Source organism: Pteropus vampyrus, unplaced genomic scaffold, assembly GCF_000151845.1.
Source record: "Pteropus vampyrus isolate Shadow unplaced genomic scaffold, Pvam_2.0 Scaffold96, whole genome shotgun sequence".
NCBI lineage: Eukaryota > Metazoa > Chordata > Mammalia > Chiroptera > Pteropodidae > Pteropus > Pteropus vampyrus.
In genome coordinates, this window is record NW_011888877.1 from 539170 (window position 1) to 557450 (window position 18281).

An 18281-nucleotide genomic window follows, 5' to 3' on the forward strand; every position below is an offset into this window, starting at 1 on the left:
ATGCTCTGATCTATTTTTAATAATCCATTGCTAGTAACATGATAGAGACATGACCAATACTGCTAGCAGATTTTTAAAAGCTAACTAAACGCATTAGAAGCAGTAAAAATCAGTCACTTATTTGCCACCACCAAAAGAAAGATAAATGAATTAGGCTTTCTGTAACTAAAAGCATGTTTCTTTTGGAAAATATTTATGTATGCTAATAGGTTTCATTTGCTATAGAACAAATGAAAATGTGAACTAAAAATGGCATCACAAACGCCAACTACAATCAAATTAAAGATGCATTTTATCAAAATAAACGATTTACATCAGAGTGTTCTTACAAGTGAATATTTAGTAAAACAATAATCTGGCTAAGGTAAGAATTCAAAATTATAGCTGTAATTCATTCAGCATACTGCCCAGTCTGTTCCACAACTATTTCCTCTCTCCTTGCGATGGTATAAAGACAAGCAGGAAAGTATGCACATAATGACTTATTTAAGTCAAATAACTTAAATAAGTAATTTAATGTAACGTCAATAGATGCAGCGATGACCTATGTTAACAGGTATCATAATAATAGAAGGGAGTGGCTGTGAAAATGCTAATATTCAATATCTACTAAAGCTTCATTTCAGATTGATGTTTATTAGTTTTATTTCTCATGTGAACACACACTTTTCCTTATGAGAATTAAGTTTTTGTGTGTTTTAATTCTTATAGCTTTCTTATGAAATCTGTCATGTTGGTATTATGCACATTTCACAGATATGGGCTCAAGGCAGCACCCTTACACCTACCCTACTCTCATGTGTCAGTTCTTGGGGCAAAGACCACGCTCTACCTTCAAATATCCTCATTCTGATTAATCAAAATCAAAGGGACAGCTTTTACCCCTATCATATTCCATCCACCGAAAATCTTCATTTAGTAAAATCTTACTCATAATCTAGGTTTAATTCAGAAATCACCTCTTCTCTGAAACAGATTCCATCAAAATAGATTTAATCATTCCTGCCTCCATTCCTCATAGTACTTTATGAGTAACTGCTGTAATAACATTTATCATATAATATCACAGTTGATGACACACATGTCCATTTCCTCCTGCAGGACTTAGTCATCCTTGTACCTCTCTCAGAGCTTGTTACAGGGTCAGTATGAAGTAGCTGTTCCATGATTTAAAAAAATAATAAATCAGATGAGTGAGCCCACAGACAAGGCAACAGGTAAGAAAAATTAGAGATTGGAACCATTCACATCCTTGAAGTAGATCCTGTTAGTAGGAGATGAAAAGGCTTAAGAGTAAGGCAGGAAGTTAATACAAAGAGTGATTTTAAAATGTAGATAAAGATGAGAAAGAATTGGCCTAAAATCCAATCATTGCAAGGCATCACAGCTCATGACACAAGTGAATGTAATCAGAAGCAGGCACATTACCATACTAACAGAAGGATTTCATTCCTGAATAGTCAAGGGTTTCTCACTGAAGTACGTGATTTTCTTACATGTGTTCTTTAAGACAGGAGGAAAGATGAGAAAGATATTATTGATAATAGAGAGGCCTGCCAGAGAAAGAACCCCAATGAATGTTGGCAATTCCAGAAAGGGTTTCCAAGACAGCATGCCTTTCCTTATCACTCTGGGGAGGGTGGAAATGTTGTTATATCAATAAGGAAACATTCATTGAGTCCCTGCCTCATGTAAATACTTGGCAAAGAGTTCTCATAGATTATCACATTTTCCTAACATTAGTTAGACATCCTGGTCCCCATTTTACAGGAAGGGAATTGAAGATCAGAACGACTGAATGAGCTGCTAAGGTTGCACAGTCAGTGGGGAGCTTTGATCAAACCGAGTTTCGGGGCTTCTCCTACTGTACCCTACAGTCACCTCTTTTTGTCTTCAGAAACATCATTACCCACCTACATCATTCCATTAAAACTATCCCCATTTAACGACACTATGTTTAGGCTATTTGACATTTGCTAAATTGTAATTTGAGGATTCCCTTCATATGAAGTTGGAGAATTTGTCTATATTCTTTGGGCATCTCGTGGAACCCGCGTTTAGGTAAGTTGTTGTCATAGTAGTGATGGCTGACAGGTGTGTCATGTATCGTTTTAGAGAAGGGCCAAAATCCATACAGTTTCACGTTCTCACACAGTTCAACTGCCACACTTGTGATCATCAAACCAGAAGACAAGCGATACTCTGTCACACCTTTAGTTCTCCAGAAAACGGCAAGGTTTCTCAGGTACTTGGGATGGAAATATATAACCTTTTGTCTGGCTTTAGATTCTTTCAGTGTGTGGTACACTTTAAAAGAGGCACCGGTGTTGGCCCTGAAGGAAAACGCTGGCAGAAGAAGGAATGCATCTCCATAGGTTGCGATGTCCTCTAGAAATACTGCTTTCTTTTCCTTTAAGTTCCCATATCTGTCAAATTGTAAAAAAAAAAAAAAAATCATAATAACAACAATAATAATCAAAGTAGTGGTTTTGCTAACATGAGGCTGAATTTACCACTGGCCAAAAAAACTGACCCATGTATCTTACTGTATGTAAAGAGACAAACCACAGACTCAGAGAAAACTCATGCATGTGAGCATCATGGATACTATTGAGCACTAGGCCTTCATCTCTCTTTCCTGGGTCTCTTAGGGTTTCATTTCTGCTTTCTTACCAGGCTCTACCCTTACTGGACACACATTTCTTACACTCTTTTATCTTCAAATTCAGTAATTTTTTTTTTTTTTGTAAGGTGGCTTTTTGATACTGAACACAGCTTCCAAATTTATAATAATGAAACATTTTCTCAAACATAGCACATTCTCGAAATACATTAAAAAATTCATTGAGCTGTACATGTGATTTGTGCACCTCTTGTACATATGTGATTATAAAATTTTCCTTGGTAAATCTAAACTATCTTTTCGCATACAGATATATGCACACATACACATATATTTTAAATTTCTTCCATGTATTGTGATAGCTCCATATATTTGATTTAAACAATACCTTAATAAATATACTTGTAAGTACAATTGTGTGTGTTTTGAAAGTAAGCTTTTGAAAGACAAACACAACATTTTATATTTTCTTAAGACATATTAGAACTACTTGAGGAGTGAATTCTATTAATAACGATTATGAGTCACTTTTGATGAAAATAATGGACTATATATGAGATTTTTATTAACCAACTAACATTTTGCAGTAATTACATTGCAGAAAATGAAACATGGGAATCATTCTTTAGTAATATACAACCTAAAGTAAAAATCAAATTTTGCCAGGTTCTCCTAAAGCTTATTCTCTAAAGTTTCCAAATTGACTACGTTTTATCAAGAGTTACCTAGATAAAGTAATGCTAAAATTCTGAAAGAAAATGAAAAAAAAGTAACTTCACTAAAATCAATGTTCAACTCACAACATCAGCTTACGACCTCTTATGAGCCACAACCTTGACAGAAAGTCAAAAATTACCCATATATTTCTATGTATTTTCTCCAAAAGCCATTTCAGCTGTTTTGTAAGTCAGCCACAATGAGATTAGTGCTCAGACTAAGAAACGTGTTAAACCATGAACAAACGTTCTTGGACAGTTATATAAGTTGGAGGTACTTACTTTAGTCTTATGATACTGGGATTTACAGTCACAAGATTGGTTTTGCTGCCAACATCTTTGCTAGCATCTCCTGTGGTTGGGGGGAGGTTACACCTGAAATTTGTAAGGAAAACTATTATCAAAATACAACTTGGAAAAAAAAAGTGGCTACACACACATACATACATATACACAAATACATGTGACCACTGTCATTTTATTGGATAAAATCACTGCTATTTAGAGATCCTTAGATTTCACCTGATTTGCATTTAAAACTATTTAATAAGTAAGTACTGAACTCAGGTGGTTCAGCATTACATAAAATATACAAATGTGATAAATGCCTTCAATATTGATTAAGATCTTTATAAGTAACAAAACTAGAATGACAATTATACTTTGCCTAGCTTTTGAAGTGTTTACAATCTTCTTACTGAAATTATTATTTATATTGATTATAATATAAATGAGTGGTATGACCAACAATTTATAGATTTTAAAACATTGAAAGGCATTATGAACAAGTTTATAGAGTCTGCCAGAAGCAAACAAATCGAAATCTCCTGAATCCCATATGGATAGTTTTTCCACCAAATTATGCTGTTAATAAATAAAACCTAATGTTCTTATAATGATATTTTCATATTGATGTTTTTCATACTCTTTTGAGTACTAATTTGTTTTTAAATTGGAAAACAAATTAAGAATTGCAGTTTTGAGTAATTATATTCCTGTCACAAAAAAAGAGAAAGTCGGTTATGACTCCTTAAGTATCATCTACAGAATTTCAAGTAGACCATTTCTTAGTATTTTCTGAAGGAAGGCTGCTTGATGTGTTCTGAAGTATGGCTGAGGTTAAAATATTCTGCCCCATGCTCTACGATACACACAGACAAATAAAGGATGCACTTCTTACCTTGCTAAAAAAGAAAAATAATTAAATAAAGTACCTTGGGAAAAATCAATACTAATCATAGATAACAGGCCAGAAATGACCTCGTTAGTGGGCTTCCTGTAACAAATCTACTTTCTAGAACAGTCCCATATTCTTCTGAAGAATCAAAGGTGATTCCCAATATATTATAGTATCGAAGGAGACTATAATAAAAATATTGGGTACTGCATATGTACAGTTGCATAGTAAAGTCACTCAGGGCCTGTTTTTGTTCCTTACACTCAACTGATAGCTCCCAGTTTTCTGAAATGAAAAAAACAGCGATAATAGGCACTTTCTAGATTGTTTTATAAAATATGAACATGTACAGGCAAAATAAGTACAGGCTTAGAAATTAAATAAATTTTAATGACACTAACCACGCCTAGCCCTCATTTGCCTCTTAATTTGGAAGGCTAACTTCAAAGTGAATTCTGTGTGCAGAAAAATATCTGGCATCAGCAAATGTAGAATCCAGAAAAATACACATTTATTTTAGAGTCATTAAGTAGTTATTGAGATTTAAAAACAATTTTAAATGAAACTTGTCATATTTACTATATTTGCATAAAGTAAAATGGATGTTTAAGCATGATATTTCAGAATTCGGGGAAATTTTAAGTTTCTAAAAAGTCTATGACAAGAAGAACTATTTATCTTCATTTATGGCTTTTTCATACTGAGTATTTTAACCAAATGGCTAAATCATTCTGGTATTGGCCATTTTAACTCTAATCATAAAGAGCAATCCAATAATTGTTAGACTCTGTCGGGTCTGTTGTTCTGTCATTACCTTCAGCATAAAAGATTTAATTGAGATTAAAGTCAGGGGAAGCTACTAATTCAAAATAGTGTTTTTTCTTTTATTTCCTAAAAAAGGACAGTATTAAATCACGTAAGAATCCAAGGGTCTCCTCTGATGTATGAAATCAAGTGTTTCTGAAATAGGCAGAAAGATTTTGACTTACTTTTTAAAAAGATTCATTTTCAATTAAAACCCATCCTCCCTGGGATGCATCGCCTTTCCTTCATATTCTGAAAGTGGAGGTGCCCTGTGACACGGCTTATGAGCACAGGCACACATGCAAACCACCTTTGTTTCTGTTTTTGCAAGCTAGCTGGTATTGAGATATAAACATTAAAAATAGACATATAATTTAGAAGGTGCACAATTTTTTTTTTTTTAATTTCAAGCCAGAACACTAAATAAATAATGAGGTTGCATGGTTATGCAATGCCAAGGTCAGCATTTTCCCAAGTATTACCTGAGAACAAAATTTCCTTGAAATGCTCTTAAAACAACAACAGCAACAACTGTTTTCAAGGTCAGGTGAACCTAGAAATGCTGCCCCCCTAGAGTCCTCTCAGGGAGCCACGGTAGCCTTAATACACTGAAGGCTCTGACAAGTCCTGCAGTGCAGAGTCTCTTTCACCACAATCGCACCTAGAACTTCTGAAAAATAAATGATCCTAGCACATTTCTATTCTTCTGGTGTCAACATCTGGAGGAACTCATGACTCATTTAACATTTCAGGAAAGGCTACCAAGGTAATTTGTAGACTTAACACAGCTCAAAGGTCAAAATTTACATGTAGTATCTTTACAGCATCTTTGAAAATATCCAACTGACCTTTGGTTCAAAGAAACCAGCTTGACAGGTCTTACCTAAAAACAAAGTCGGATTTGTCTATTTCGGCTCCGCAGAGAGACTTATTCAAAATTCCTCCATTTCCTACCACTGCACACTGATTGTAAGGGTGCTCCACAAAAGGCTGAGACTAGCAGGAGAAAGTGAAAAGCTACCATGAAACATCTTTAGTTTTAGGACCATAAACATCATCAGCTTAATTCAAGTAGCTTAATTTTTACACATGCTAAGGAAAGAAAAAGAACAAGAACAAGAAAAAGAAGTAGCAAGACCATAGCATATTGATCAACTTATGACTTATAATAAAAAAATCCTCTAAACCTGTTTTATTTGGAGAGAAATACACAGCATATCATATACAACATAATGTAATAATTCAAAATATAACATACTTGCATATAAAATGTAATAGAATATAGTTTATGTCACATCATTAAATAAATAAAATGAGAAAGGCAAAATCCTACATTGTGCCTTATGAATCAACAGAAACATTTTCAGCAAAAAAGAGAAAATAAAGCATTTGCAAAGTAGTGTTAAGTCCTCTATTCTTGGGCATAAAATTAACAGCGGATTTAGCAAAAGTTTCCCATGCTTCTTAAATAGTCAGACCTTCAGACTCGGTGATGATATGACATTTAACGCCTGCTGTCTCCCCCAAATGACCAGCCGCAGTACTTCAGAGAGGCCTACTCAATCTGTGCTGACATATTTTAAATTAATTTTCCAGCCTGAAGCTTTTTAGTTTTTTTCCCCTCCAGGATCTAACTTGCCTACCCCAAAAGATTTTCCACTTTCACTGAATCCTCCCCAGTCTGAAACATCAATTTTCAGTTCAACAGTGCACATTTCCTTTCGGTCCCTTTCCTGAAGGAAGGATGTGACATCACAAGCAGCAAGGGTGTCAACTCACATTCCACAGTGACAGGGTTCCTGATTCACTTATTTTGTCTCTCGAATTTGACCGTATGTCCTCAAGGGCAGAGAGTGTGTTTATTACATTTAATTGTTCCTCATCTTTCACTGCAGACCCAGCTCAGTGAAAGGTACACAGTAACTTAGTGACTTTTAAATTAGTGCTCGCTGGTCCAATGGCCCACGCAGCTGCAAACCCCAGTGTTGGGCTGAGACCCGCATGAGTGAGTTTGTGACAGCCAGCTGGTAAAATATGCAAGAATTTTGTGAGTGGGTTGCTAAACTATTGGTAAATTAAAATTGGCTGTAGTGGTGGTATTTATACCACTAAAATTGGCAAGTCAGGGCACCCAATTCTCCAAAGGCAGCTTATCAGGAGCATGAGCAACACTCTAGGGCCAGTGTGGTTCTGAGCAGCCCAGCAGACCCCTGAATCGCTATGACTGCCATGTGCTCCTGATGCTGCATCTGGGAGATGCCCAACAAGCAGAGAACACTGCTTCAATGCTTATAGATTTGTCTTTAAAAATTAAAAATCATATAGTGCTTATTATGCAAGAAGCCACCAAGCGCATAACTTACTAAGGCATTTAATCCATACAACAACCTTATAAGCATTTTATAGATGGGAAAATGGAGGCACGCGTTAACGGCTATAAAGTGGCAGAACTGGGATTCCAACCTAGGCCTTTTGCTACAGAGTCCACGCTCTTAATCACTACACATTACACAGCTCCTCACATTCAGTGGATAAAACGTTAACTTAAGTACATGCGTTATTTCTCTTTATATCTGCAATGCCTAGCAGATTGCCTAGCTCTGAAATGAATGGTTCTCAGATACCCCAGGGAATTACAAGTCACTAAACTTCTAGCTCAAGATGTCTTCAGACAGTGTTTACTAACCAGTACCACAATAAATTCTGAATTTTATAGATAGAGTTGAATGCAAATAGGCTCTTTATGGTACAATAGAAAAGATTACTGAGAGAAGCATATCTCCCATTAAGCAGTCAAAATAATGTATGTTTTTCTTTGGCTTTTTGGTCAACCGTGGGGAAATATCCATATGCTTTGGGATCTCAACATTCAGGAAGAGTTTACATAAGCTCCAAACTTCAACATTCCCTAAAATAAACCTAAGAAATGCAAATTTGCATGACTCAAGTGTTTGCACATTGCTCGCTCTGGTCAAAACCCAACTTTGTTGTTCTCCTTTGCAAGTGACTTAGCAAAGTTTTTAGAGAAGGTGACTTCACCACATTTAATCTATTGAGATTTCTTGCTGTGTGCCCTACAGTTCTTTGGAGCTGAGTGTGGCAGAGCAGAACCGAGCAGCGTGAGTGTGCAGGAAGCGAGGTGGGAAAGAGGTCAGCTTCCGCTAGGAGCCACATTCATGGAAAGGAGAGGTCTAACAGCAGACCCCGGCACCAGGGACTGGTGCTCCTGTCAGAATCGAATGCCTGATGATCTGAGGTGGAGCTGAGGTGGTGCAGCGCTGGAGAGTGGCTGCAAATACAGATGAAGCATCGCTCACTCACCTGTCACCCACCTCCAGCTACGCGGCCCGGTTCTTAACAGGCCACAAACTAGTACCAGTCCACCACCCGGGGATTGGGGACCCCTGGTTTAAGGAACACAGAAAAGTTACCTAGCTTTGTAACTGTTAATGGACTGTCTTCAGAATTTTCTCCCCCCAATTTTTAAAAATTAGCATAAATTTGGATAATGGTTGCTGTTATTAATTGCATACAGAATTATCAAGACCATCCTTTTCCAGGTGCTAATTAGAAGAAAAAAAGAAAAGAAAAAAAACCCACCTGCTTTTCCTCTGTTGTGGTCAATTTAAAGCAAGGAAAACACTAGCAAAAATCGCATGGGTGACAAAGTTGCTCATTGTGACACTCTCCACAGCCTTCTTTGATTGGGACTATAAATATTCGTTACTTATTATCTCTTCAATTATTGGTAATTCCAATGCACCATGAGGGCATTGTTAGAATGCTTTATGAGTTATTTTATTGCCCCCCTTTCTTTCAGAAAATATGCAATATTTTTTTCTATTGTTTTTTTCTTTTTTTCATTAATTCCCAGAAAACTATTCTTCCTTTGAATTGTAATATTTAAAAAAAATTAGAATAACTTATATAACCAACAATAAATTAGCAGAAAGAAGTCAAATGTCCAAAAAAAATAATTGTTAAGAATTTAATATTCTACAATTGGTAGTCTACATATAATAAAGTTACCCAATTTTTGACCATACTGACTTGGTCTAATTGTTTTTAAACAAATCACAGAAAGATTTCTGAGAGTAAATTTTTCAAGCAATGAGATATTCTTCAGGACAAAAATTTCCCCCAAGTTTGGATTTATATTAAGGGACAGGTTTCTTCTTGTAATAGTACTGTATCATAACTCATTAATTTATTTAACAAATATGTGATGAGTGCATATATGTACTGGGGAATGTTCTAGCATCTCGAGACACATCAGTAAACACGCCAGGCAAAAATCCCTGTCTCATGGGGGTTATGTTTATTGACCACAAATTCTTACATATTTACTTCCCAAAGATTAGCCACAAACATCTATCATTCTTTGTGAAAGAATTGATTCAGTTGCCAACATTGACAATTGGAAGAACCTTATTTCAGGTGAAAATTGGTCATCTTCCCAAACTCCAGCAATTCTTATGAAGAAAACCCAAGTACCTCTATCTCATTCAAGGATGAGTCATGAAAACTCAAGAACTGGGAGAGCTTATCACTTAAGATATAAATACCATTGCTTGCAGAGCCACCTTGCATTCAAAATTGCCTTTTTTAAAATGGATGCTATACATATCTTATACAACAAACGGTACGGTATTTTAAAAACAACTCCTCCATTATTATAAGTTATAACTAAAAGTGAGAGGAAATTTACCTGGAATGGCGACATAAATAAATCGCAACAAATCTTTACTCACCACTGGAAACATATTAAAAATGTTCTCTCTAATTAGGATTTCGTTTTTACTTTCCACCTCATAACTCATGTTAGTCCCAACTGGAGTGTTATTTTGAGAAACAATAAAGTTTTGAACAGCATCACAACAGGAAGCAAGTTTTGCTCTGCAAAAAAAAAAAAAAAATAAGAATAAAAGTGAGCCAAGGATTAAGCTTAAGAAACCAAAAATAGAGACTACGATGGGAAATGCGAAAGAGGATTTTGCTGACTTTCAGAAAGAAGAGAAATCATTCACGAAGACGGCATTTTTATCTCATTTCGTTCTAACTGGCCCTGGATGGTGAAATGGTATCATCATAGGATAAAAGAGCAAAGAATGTTAAGCATACTGATACTTAGATAGGGACCTTCTTTACCAATAGAAACTACTCATTAACATAATGGTTTAAATATGAAAACTTCCTTCTAATGAAAATGTTATAACATTAAGGAGAAAAATGACAGGACACATTATAATTCTCTGACAATAATTATAAAGTACAGAAACTAAATTAAGAACAGTGTTACAAATGTTCACCAAAGCCATATGTCATCATTTATTATGAGGTAAGTCCAATGAAAAGAAGAATCATTAAATACAAGTCATTTTTTGCGCTTCAATGAAGTATAATTCACAAATATAAATGGTTTGTATTTAAAGTGTACAACTTGATGGTTCGGTGTGCATATACACTGTGAAATAATCACCACACTCAAGCTAATTAATATAGCTATCACTTTACAGTTATCATTTTTTTGTGCAAACACTGAAGATCCTCTTAGCAAATTTCAAGTATACACTGCAGTATTGCTAATTATAGTGACATTGCTGTACAGGAACACAGTGAATTTTTAAGTTAAGCAAAGTTAAAGTTACCATTCCTTACGAAAAGGCCAGAAAAATATAACTCGATATCAAGATTTCATTTCAAAACTCTTGCTATGGAGTGAAACATTATCATTAGAACAGGTGTCCCCAGTCATTCTGAGACTCTAATGCCTGATGATCTGAGGTGGAGCTGAGGCGGTGATGCTAGCACCGGGGAGCGGCTGCAAGTACAGATGAAGTTTTGGTCATCGCCTCCTGCTGTGCGGACTGGTTCCTAACAGGCCACAGATTGTACCATGGCCTGGGCATTGGGGATCCCTGCATTAGAATGCAGACCTAGGAAGGTCCTGGCGGGGCTCATCTGAGTTTGCCCCCACCGTCTGGCAAGCGAATGTAGAATTATGCTGGCTTTATGTATATTTTTTAATATAATTCTTCAGGGATGCAGATTCCATAGCATCTCCTGATAATTATTCCAGAGTTTAATCAGCCTTGAAGTCAAGAGATTCTTCCATTTGCACAACCGAAGCAGCTTAACTTAAATCCATTTCCCTTGTTAGCTTTTCAGAGAACCTTCTGATAAAAACACTTCAGGAAATTGAAAATGGCAAGCAAGCAAAACTTGAACCTTTTCAATCTTGAAAAGTTTTAGAGAATTCTCTCTTCTCTCAGATTTTCCTCATAGGACCAGTTTTTCATTATTTTAGTCATCTGGCTCCTCTATAAATCTGTATCTATTTCTCCATATTACTTAAAAATATATATCAAAGCTGGGTCTGATCATAGCACAAGGAACAGTGACTATTTGGTGAGCAGAGCTGACTGTGGGTAGTGCTGACCCTAGATTCATAACTAGACTTTCTCCATTGCACATTTTGTATAGGGTTTTGGTCCTGAAGGATGTGCTTTTGTGTATGTTCCTACTGAATTCTGTCTCTTTGAAAAAATACAGTGCTTTAATCTGTCATGGTCATTTTGAATCATAATCCAGGCTTCCTGAATTCCAGTAGTTCTCAGGGTATGAAAAGTCAGGGCTGTCATATTGTTTGTGCCCTAAAATGAAGGTTTTCAATAATACTTCTTATCAGTTAACTCATCAAAATAGCACATTCTTCTTAACTGAATTCAATCATCTGCTTATTATGTCTCTTTGTATTTCAGAATCCACCATTTCTAAGACAGTTCAGAGATTAGCAAAAGGAAAAAAATCAAAAATGATGTGTAGTCAAAAACATAATACTACATAGTTTTTAATTATAATTTCATAAGAATTCATGTGATACATTGTAAGCTCAGAAATCCTTATGTATTTACAATTTTAAAAGTCTCTTTTATGCAGGATTTTGAGAAAAGGCAATGGAATACATTCTCATTTACCTTTGACAAGTAATTTAATTTCTCTAAGAATAGTCGCTGCTTAAAAGAATATTACACCACCAGAAACACTAACCAGTGTACCCTGTGTGGTTTTTGTAATATTAATAGGTTTTTTTCTGAAATTATATTTTCAACACTATAAAATTGTCAAACCTACAGGAAAGTTGAAAGAACTGAACAATGAGGACTTGAATAACCAGCTATACTCTACGATTAGCTTTTTATTCATTTGTTTTACTGTGTAGTGATCCATCAATCCATTGTTGTTTATTCATCCCTCAGCACTTCAGCATGCATATCATTATTTTGTGTATATTTTGGGGAAAAATCTACACATGGTAAAATCATAAGCACATTCAACGAATTCTAAGAAATGCATACACCCCTGTTATCTGATGTCCTATCGATATCGAGGTAAAGAATATTACTAACCCCCAAATAACTCCCTCATCACCCTTCCCCCACCTGGAGGCAATCACTTTTGTGGTTAATTTTTACTAAAGGTTAGTTTTGCATATTCCAGACTCTGCATAAACAGAATCACATAGTATGTGTGCTTCTATGTAAGATGCCTTTCTTTTGGAATAAATATTTTTGCAATTCATGCATGTTGCTGCACTTAACAGTCTGTTCCTTTTTATTGCTAGAGTAGTATTCTAATGTCTGGGTCAGGTTAACCACCCCCCTGCACTTTTAAGGAAGTCGCTATCAAAAATCAATGTTAAAGACCTAATCGCTCATAATAACCTCATAGGAAGAATATCAGAATAATTATCCAAAATGTCATTTCTGAAGACTATCTTGGGTGACTAATGGGACTTTATTTTAATAGGCATAGCAATATTCCCCTTCCTGTGTAAAAAGAACAAGAGACATTAAGAAATGAAGGACATTAACTAGACATAATGGTTAATTTTATGTGTCAACTTGACCGGGCCAAGTCAATGCCCAGACAGCAGTTTAACATTGTTCTGGGCGTGTCTGCAAGGGTGTTTCTGGAAGAGGTGAGCATTTGAGCCAGTGGGCTGAGTAAAGCAGACAGCCTCCCCCCGACCCTGCGGCCCAATATGAGGGGCATCATCCAATCCACTGTGGGCCCAGACAGAACAAAAGGCAGAGCGAGGCAGATTTGCTCTCCATGTGAGCTGAGACATCCATCTTCTCCTGTCCCTCAAGACATCAATGCTCCCTGCTTTCAGGTGTTCAGACTCAGACCAGAACTTACACCACTGGCATGCCAGTTCTTGGGCCTTCAAATTCAGACTGAAGCTTATACCACCAGCAGCTTTTCTGGTCTCCAGCTTGCAGATGGCAGATGATGGGACTTCTCGGCCTCCAAAATTGCATGAGACAATCCCCCATAATAAATCTCTTTCTGTGTATTGATACATATCCTCTTGGTTCTGCTTCCCTAGAAAATTCTAACCAAGACAGATATTGGTACTAATAAGTGGGGGTGCTGCCGTAACAAATACCTAAAAAGGTGGAAGTGGCTTTGGAACTGGGTAATGCATAGAGACTGGAAAAGTTTTATGTGCAACTAGAAAAGGCTTAGACTGCCATGAACCGAATTTTAAAGGTGATTCTGGTGAGAGCTCAGAAAGAAAAGCAGAGAACTGTAGACAAAGCTTCTGTCTTTGCATGGAAAACCTACATAATCCTCAGCAAATTATTGGTAGATATATAGATGGTAAAGGCCATTCTGAAGAGATCTCAGAAGAAAAGGAGGAACAAGTTATCGAATAGTGGAGAACAGGTGACCCTTTTATCAAGTAGCAAAGAACCTGGCTGAGTCCTGTTCGAATTCCAGTGTTTTGAGGAAGGCAGAATTTGTGAGCAATGAAATTGGATACTTAATTGAGGAGATTTTCAAGCAAAATGCTGAAGGAGCAGCTTGGTTCCTTCTGGCTGCTTACAGTATAATGCAGGAACAGAGAAATGACTTGAAGACGGAACTATGGATAAAAAGGGAAGCAGAATCTAAAGACTTGGAAATTCTCATCCTATCCATGTGGTAAAAGAAATGAGAAAGTGTGCAGGAGGGAACACTATAGGTGTGGCCATGCTTCTGTGTGGGGAGGAGATTAGTGTGAGTGTGAACCATGGATTTAATCAGCCTATTGGAAAAATGCTAGTTTGAAGGAAGAGGAGAGAGGAAAGAATCAAGGAAGGCTGTTGGATTTCTTACATTTTACAAAGATGGGATCTTAGAGCTATTTGGCCACAAATATGCAGTTTTTTAAGACAAGGGAAAAATGACCCCAAAGGTGATTCAGATTTCATCAGGATTGTCTCCTTGGTTTCAACAGGCCAGATGGTATCTACCCAAAGCCAGGAGGACAGAGCCACCCAAAGCTGTGGGGGTGGGGGTGTCAAGTAGAGCTGCAGGGCATGATCACCACCACAGTGGGTCTGGAAGGTGGGACTGTCCCCCCAGTGGTCCTGGCAGGCAGAGCATTGAGCCAGAGTTCCCTGGAGCCTTGAGATCTCGTGAAGTCTGTCTTGCCAGATTTTGGACTTGCCTGGGGGCTGTCACCTCCTTCCTTCTTTCCTATTTCTCCCTTTAGGAATGGAAATGTCTATCCCATGTCTGTCCTACCACTGCAGTTTGAAGGCACATACTTGTTTGGTCTCACAAGTTCACGGCAGGTGAGGGCTTCGATTCAGGATGAATGGTTTTCAAGTCTCATTCACACCTGATTTAGGTGATATTTACATGACACTTTGGATTTTAGAAATGACGCTGGAACAAGTTAAAACTTTGGGGCTTATTGGGATGGATGAACGTATTTTGCAGGTGAGAAGAACATGAATTTGGTGTGGGGGAGAGGGGCAGAACATTAAAGACTAAACATTTGTGTCCTCCAAACATTTGTAGGTTGACACCCTATCTCCCACATGATGGTATTAAGAGATATGGCCTTTGGGAGGTGATTAGGATTAAATGAGGGCATGAGAGTGGAGCCCTCATGAATGGAACTGGTGCCCTTATAAGAGTCATAAAGACTTCCTTCCGCTTTCTGCTCTCTGCCACGTACAGATACAATGAGAAGGCTTCCCACTGTAACCTGGAAGAAGGCTGTCACCAACTCCAACCATGCTGCCACCCTGATCTCACACTTCCAGCCTCCAGAACTGTGAGAAATAAATTTCCATTGTTTATTAGCCACCTAGTCTCTAGTACTTTGTTACAGCAGCTCAAACGAAGACACTAGAAGACATGCTGTGACCACAATCCCTAGATTGTCTTTAATGTGTAGTTTTCCATTCCACAGTGGTAAATGTCCAACCAGCATGCACAAACCTTACACTCGGAGGCACTGCGAACTTTCCAGGGCATTTTCACACCCGCTGCATCATTCGATCCCCACAACAAGCAGGGAGGTAGAAAATATTATTATTCCCATTTTAGAGATGAGACAACTGAAGTTGAGAGGAGCTAAGTGATAGGACCAAGGCTCACAGAATGTAAATGACCTGTGTCTTTTGACATTCGGCTCTTTGCAGTTTACACGAGAAGGTGTGGTAGTTGGTGGTTTGGGGGGCGGGGCACGGGTGATGGGTGCTGCCCTCATCGAGCTTCTTCCTTTAGGATGCTTTCCATAATGACAACAACACAGTGGTTCCAACAATAATGTATGTAGCACCTCACCGAAAACTTGCCCAGACACAACGCAAAAGCTGCAAACAAAACAAAACGATAACAACAAAAGAAACACTCCGAACCCTACAAATAACTGAGATGTTTGAGGCTCTCATTTTAAGGGTCCCCCATGGGGTGAAGGTTATTAAATGGAAAAAACAAAATCTACTATTAAAAGGAAAAGAACCCCCTAGCTTGATGATCTAACCCTTGCTGTGTTGTACCTTCATCAACTTCCTCTACACAATCCAGTTTCAAAAAGCAAATACTGTCTACTCGCCTATGCCCCCAGGATAGAATAGGGACCCCCTACATTGCACTGAGTTCCAGAATTGAAAAAAGTTCACACACTTTCCAAAGGGCATAATTCTCAGACATAGGCTGGTCCTGGGAGAATCTGGCTTAATACTTTTAGCCTTGATCTATAAAGACAGAATCCGAAAATGTGCCGAATCATCTTCCCATCACACTTGGTCTAATAAATCTGCTTTCGAGAAAGGGATTTTTGTTAAAATTGTGGAAATGCCTTTTTCTTTTACATCATAGTTTGTTTGTTTTTTCCCTTTGTTTTTCTTTTTTCTTTTTGTTTTGTTTTCTCGAGTCCTTTCAAGTGTCTGGTCAAAATTCTTCTCCAGTTCTAAACGAGATGCTTCCTGGATTTCCATGAAATAGTAATGACTGTGTAAGGCATATGGTACACAACACGCTGTAGGTCATGCTGAATAGTAACAACCTAACTGCCCCAGCCCAGAGCTCCCAAGAGTCTCTCCTGTTTGTCAGAGTCTAAGATTCTCTAATGAGATGTGGGGCCATTAGGGTGAGGCGGATGTTACAGGAACTTTCTATGTATTAATAATGAGCTACCTTTTGGGGGATCCATTCTCTAAGACTATGATAAGGGTTCGAGGAAATGGGGTTTTCAGATAGAAGCACCTTCAGAAATTCATGGGACTTATTTACCACCCTAATCATTTCTAAAACAGTCAAAAATATTTTTTCTTCCTCAAAACTGCAATGCTTAGGCCAAGCAATACACCAACTGCCTCTCTCCTGTTGATGCCCCCTTTTTGCCTTTTTTCTGTCCCTATCCCATATTATATAATTCCTGACTGACCAATAATAACAATATCAAACATTAAGTGTGCTGTCCCTATGTGCTAAATATTTTACATTTATTATCACATTTAAGAAAAGAAAAAGGTATATAAGGATGAATTTGAAGGGTAGCAGAATATACCACCCTCCAAATATGCTGCTTTGATATATCGATTATTTTGACCTGTAGGCACTTGAAAAACAGCAAACACAGGAAAAGATTTTCTTTGAACTCACCTTATCTGCTTAAAGACAGAACCTCCAAAGGAGCTCAGTTGTCATAAATTTGCTGCCAGACAGTTTTATCAACCAGGGAAGATGAATTCTTATGGAAGAGGAGACTAGAAGCAGACACCACACTCAGAGAGGCTCACAAACTGTCATACCTCCTCTCTGTTCTCCGAAGGGCCCTCATCCTTCCTGAAAATCATTTTCTCTCCCCTGAGAGGCCTATGCCTCCCCCACTCCTTTCCCTGCTAAGATGGCATTCACATCTGAATTCCAAGCCACCTCAGGGAGCTTCTCATCTTTGCTGGTGTCTCCCACATAGACATGAGGTCTATGTGTTAATGAACTGGTTTGTTTTTCTCTTGTTAATCTTTTATTACAGGGGTCTCTTGTTAATCTTTTATTACAGGGGTCTCTGTTTTTCTCTTGTTAATCTTTTATTACAGGGGTCTGGGTCAAGAACTCAGAAGGGTAGAGGGGAAATTATTTTCCCTCCTCTACAAATTATAAGATAGTAAGAGGTAAAGCCAAGATTCAACCTAGGATTTAAACCCTGAAATGCCTTCTCAATTAATGCCCTACAAGACACCATAGTGTGCAGTGCTCCCTACAGAGGAATCTGGGGGAGATTAAATGAGTAAATTTCCTTGTTTGAATCACATATTACTACCCAATAGATTTTTCTAGAATCCTCAAGTTCATAATTGGAAGCACATTAAACAAAAACAAAAACAAAAACCACAAAAACAAAAACATGTCTCAAAGGGCCTTTTCTACCATGTAGATGTTGATGTCACACCATGTAGACCATCCTTGGCCCAGCCTCCACACATAGTCATTATGCCCAGTGACCATGCTGGCCTCTGGGTGGGCCTAGGTGTGCACCCCTGCAGTGCAAGGGCACGGGGAAGGTCAGACGGAAAGAGTCATGTGGTACTGGAGGTTGAGAATAAGTCATCCTTTGTCAGAGGCCATTTAAGGAGTGAATAAGATTTGATACAACTCGGCAGTGTGCACC

The 18281-nt window shown here is 37.6% G+C and overlaps 1 protein-coding gene across 1 annotated transcript in view; it reads right to left on the reverse strand.

Annotated features, from left to right (window-relative positions):
* Positions 1–1813: 1813 nt before the first annotated feature.
* Positions 1814–18281, reverse strand: part of ST8SIA6 (ST8 alpha-N-acetyl-neuraminide alpha-2,8-sialyltransferase 6) — a 110199-nt gene continuing 93731 nt past the window's right edge. Inside the window, exons 5-8 of the mRNA XM_011364370.2 lie at positions 10072–10216; positions 6204–6316; positions 3622–3714; positions 1814–2426 (exon numbers count right to left, since the gene is read on the reverse strand). Of these exons, the coding sequence (XP_011362672.1) occupies positions 1958–2426; positions 3622–3714; positions 6204–6316; positions 10072–10216 (820 nt within the window). The 3' untranslated portion in view covers positions 1814–1957. The remainder of the gene's footprint in view (positions 2427–3621; positions 3715–6203; positions 6317–10071; positions 10217–18281) is intronic.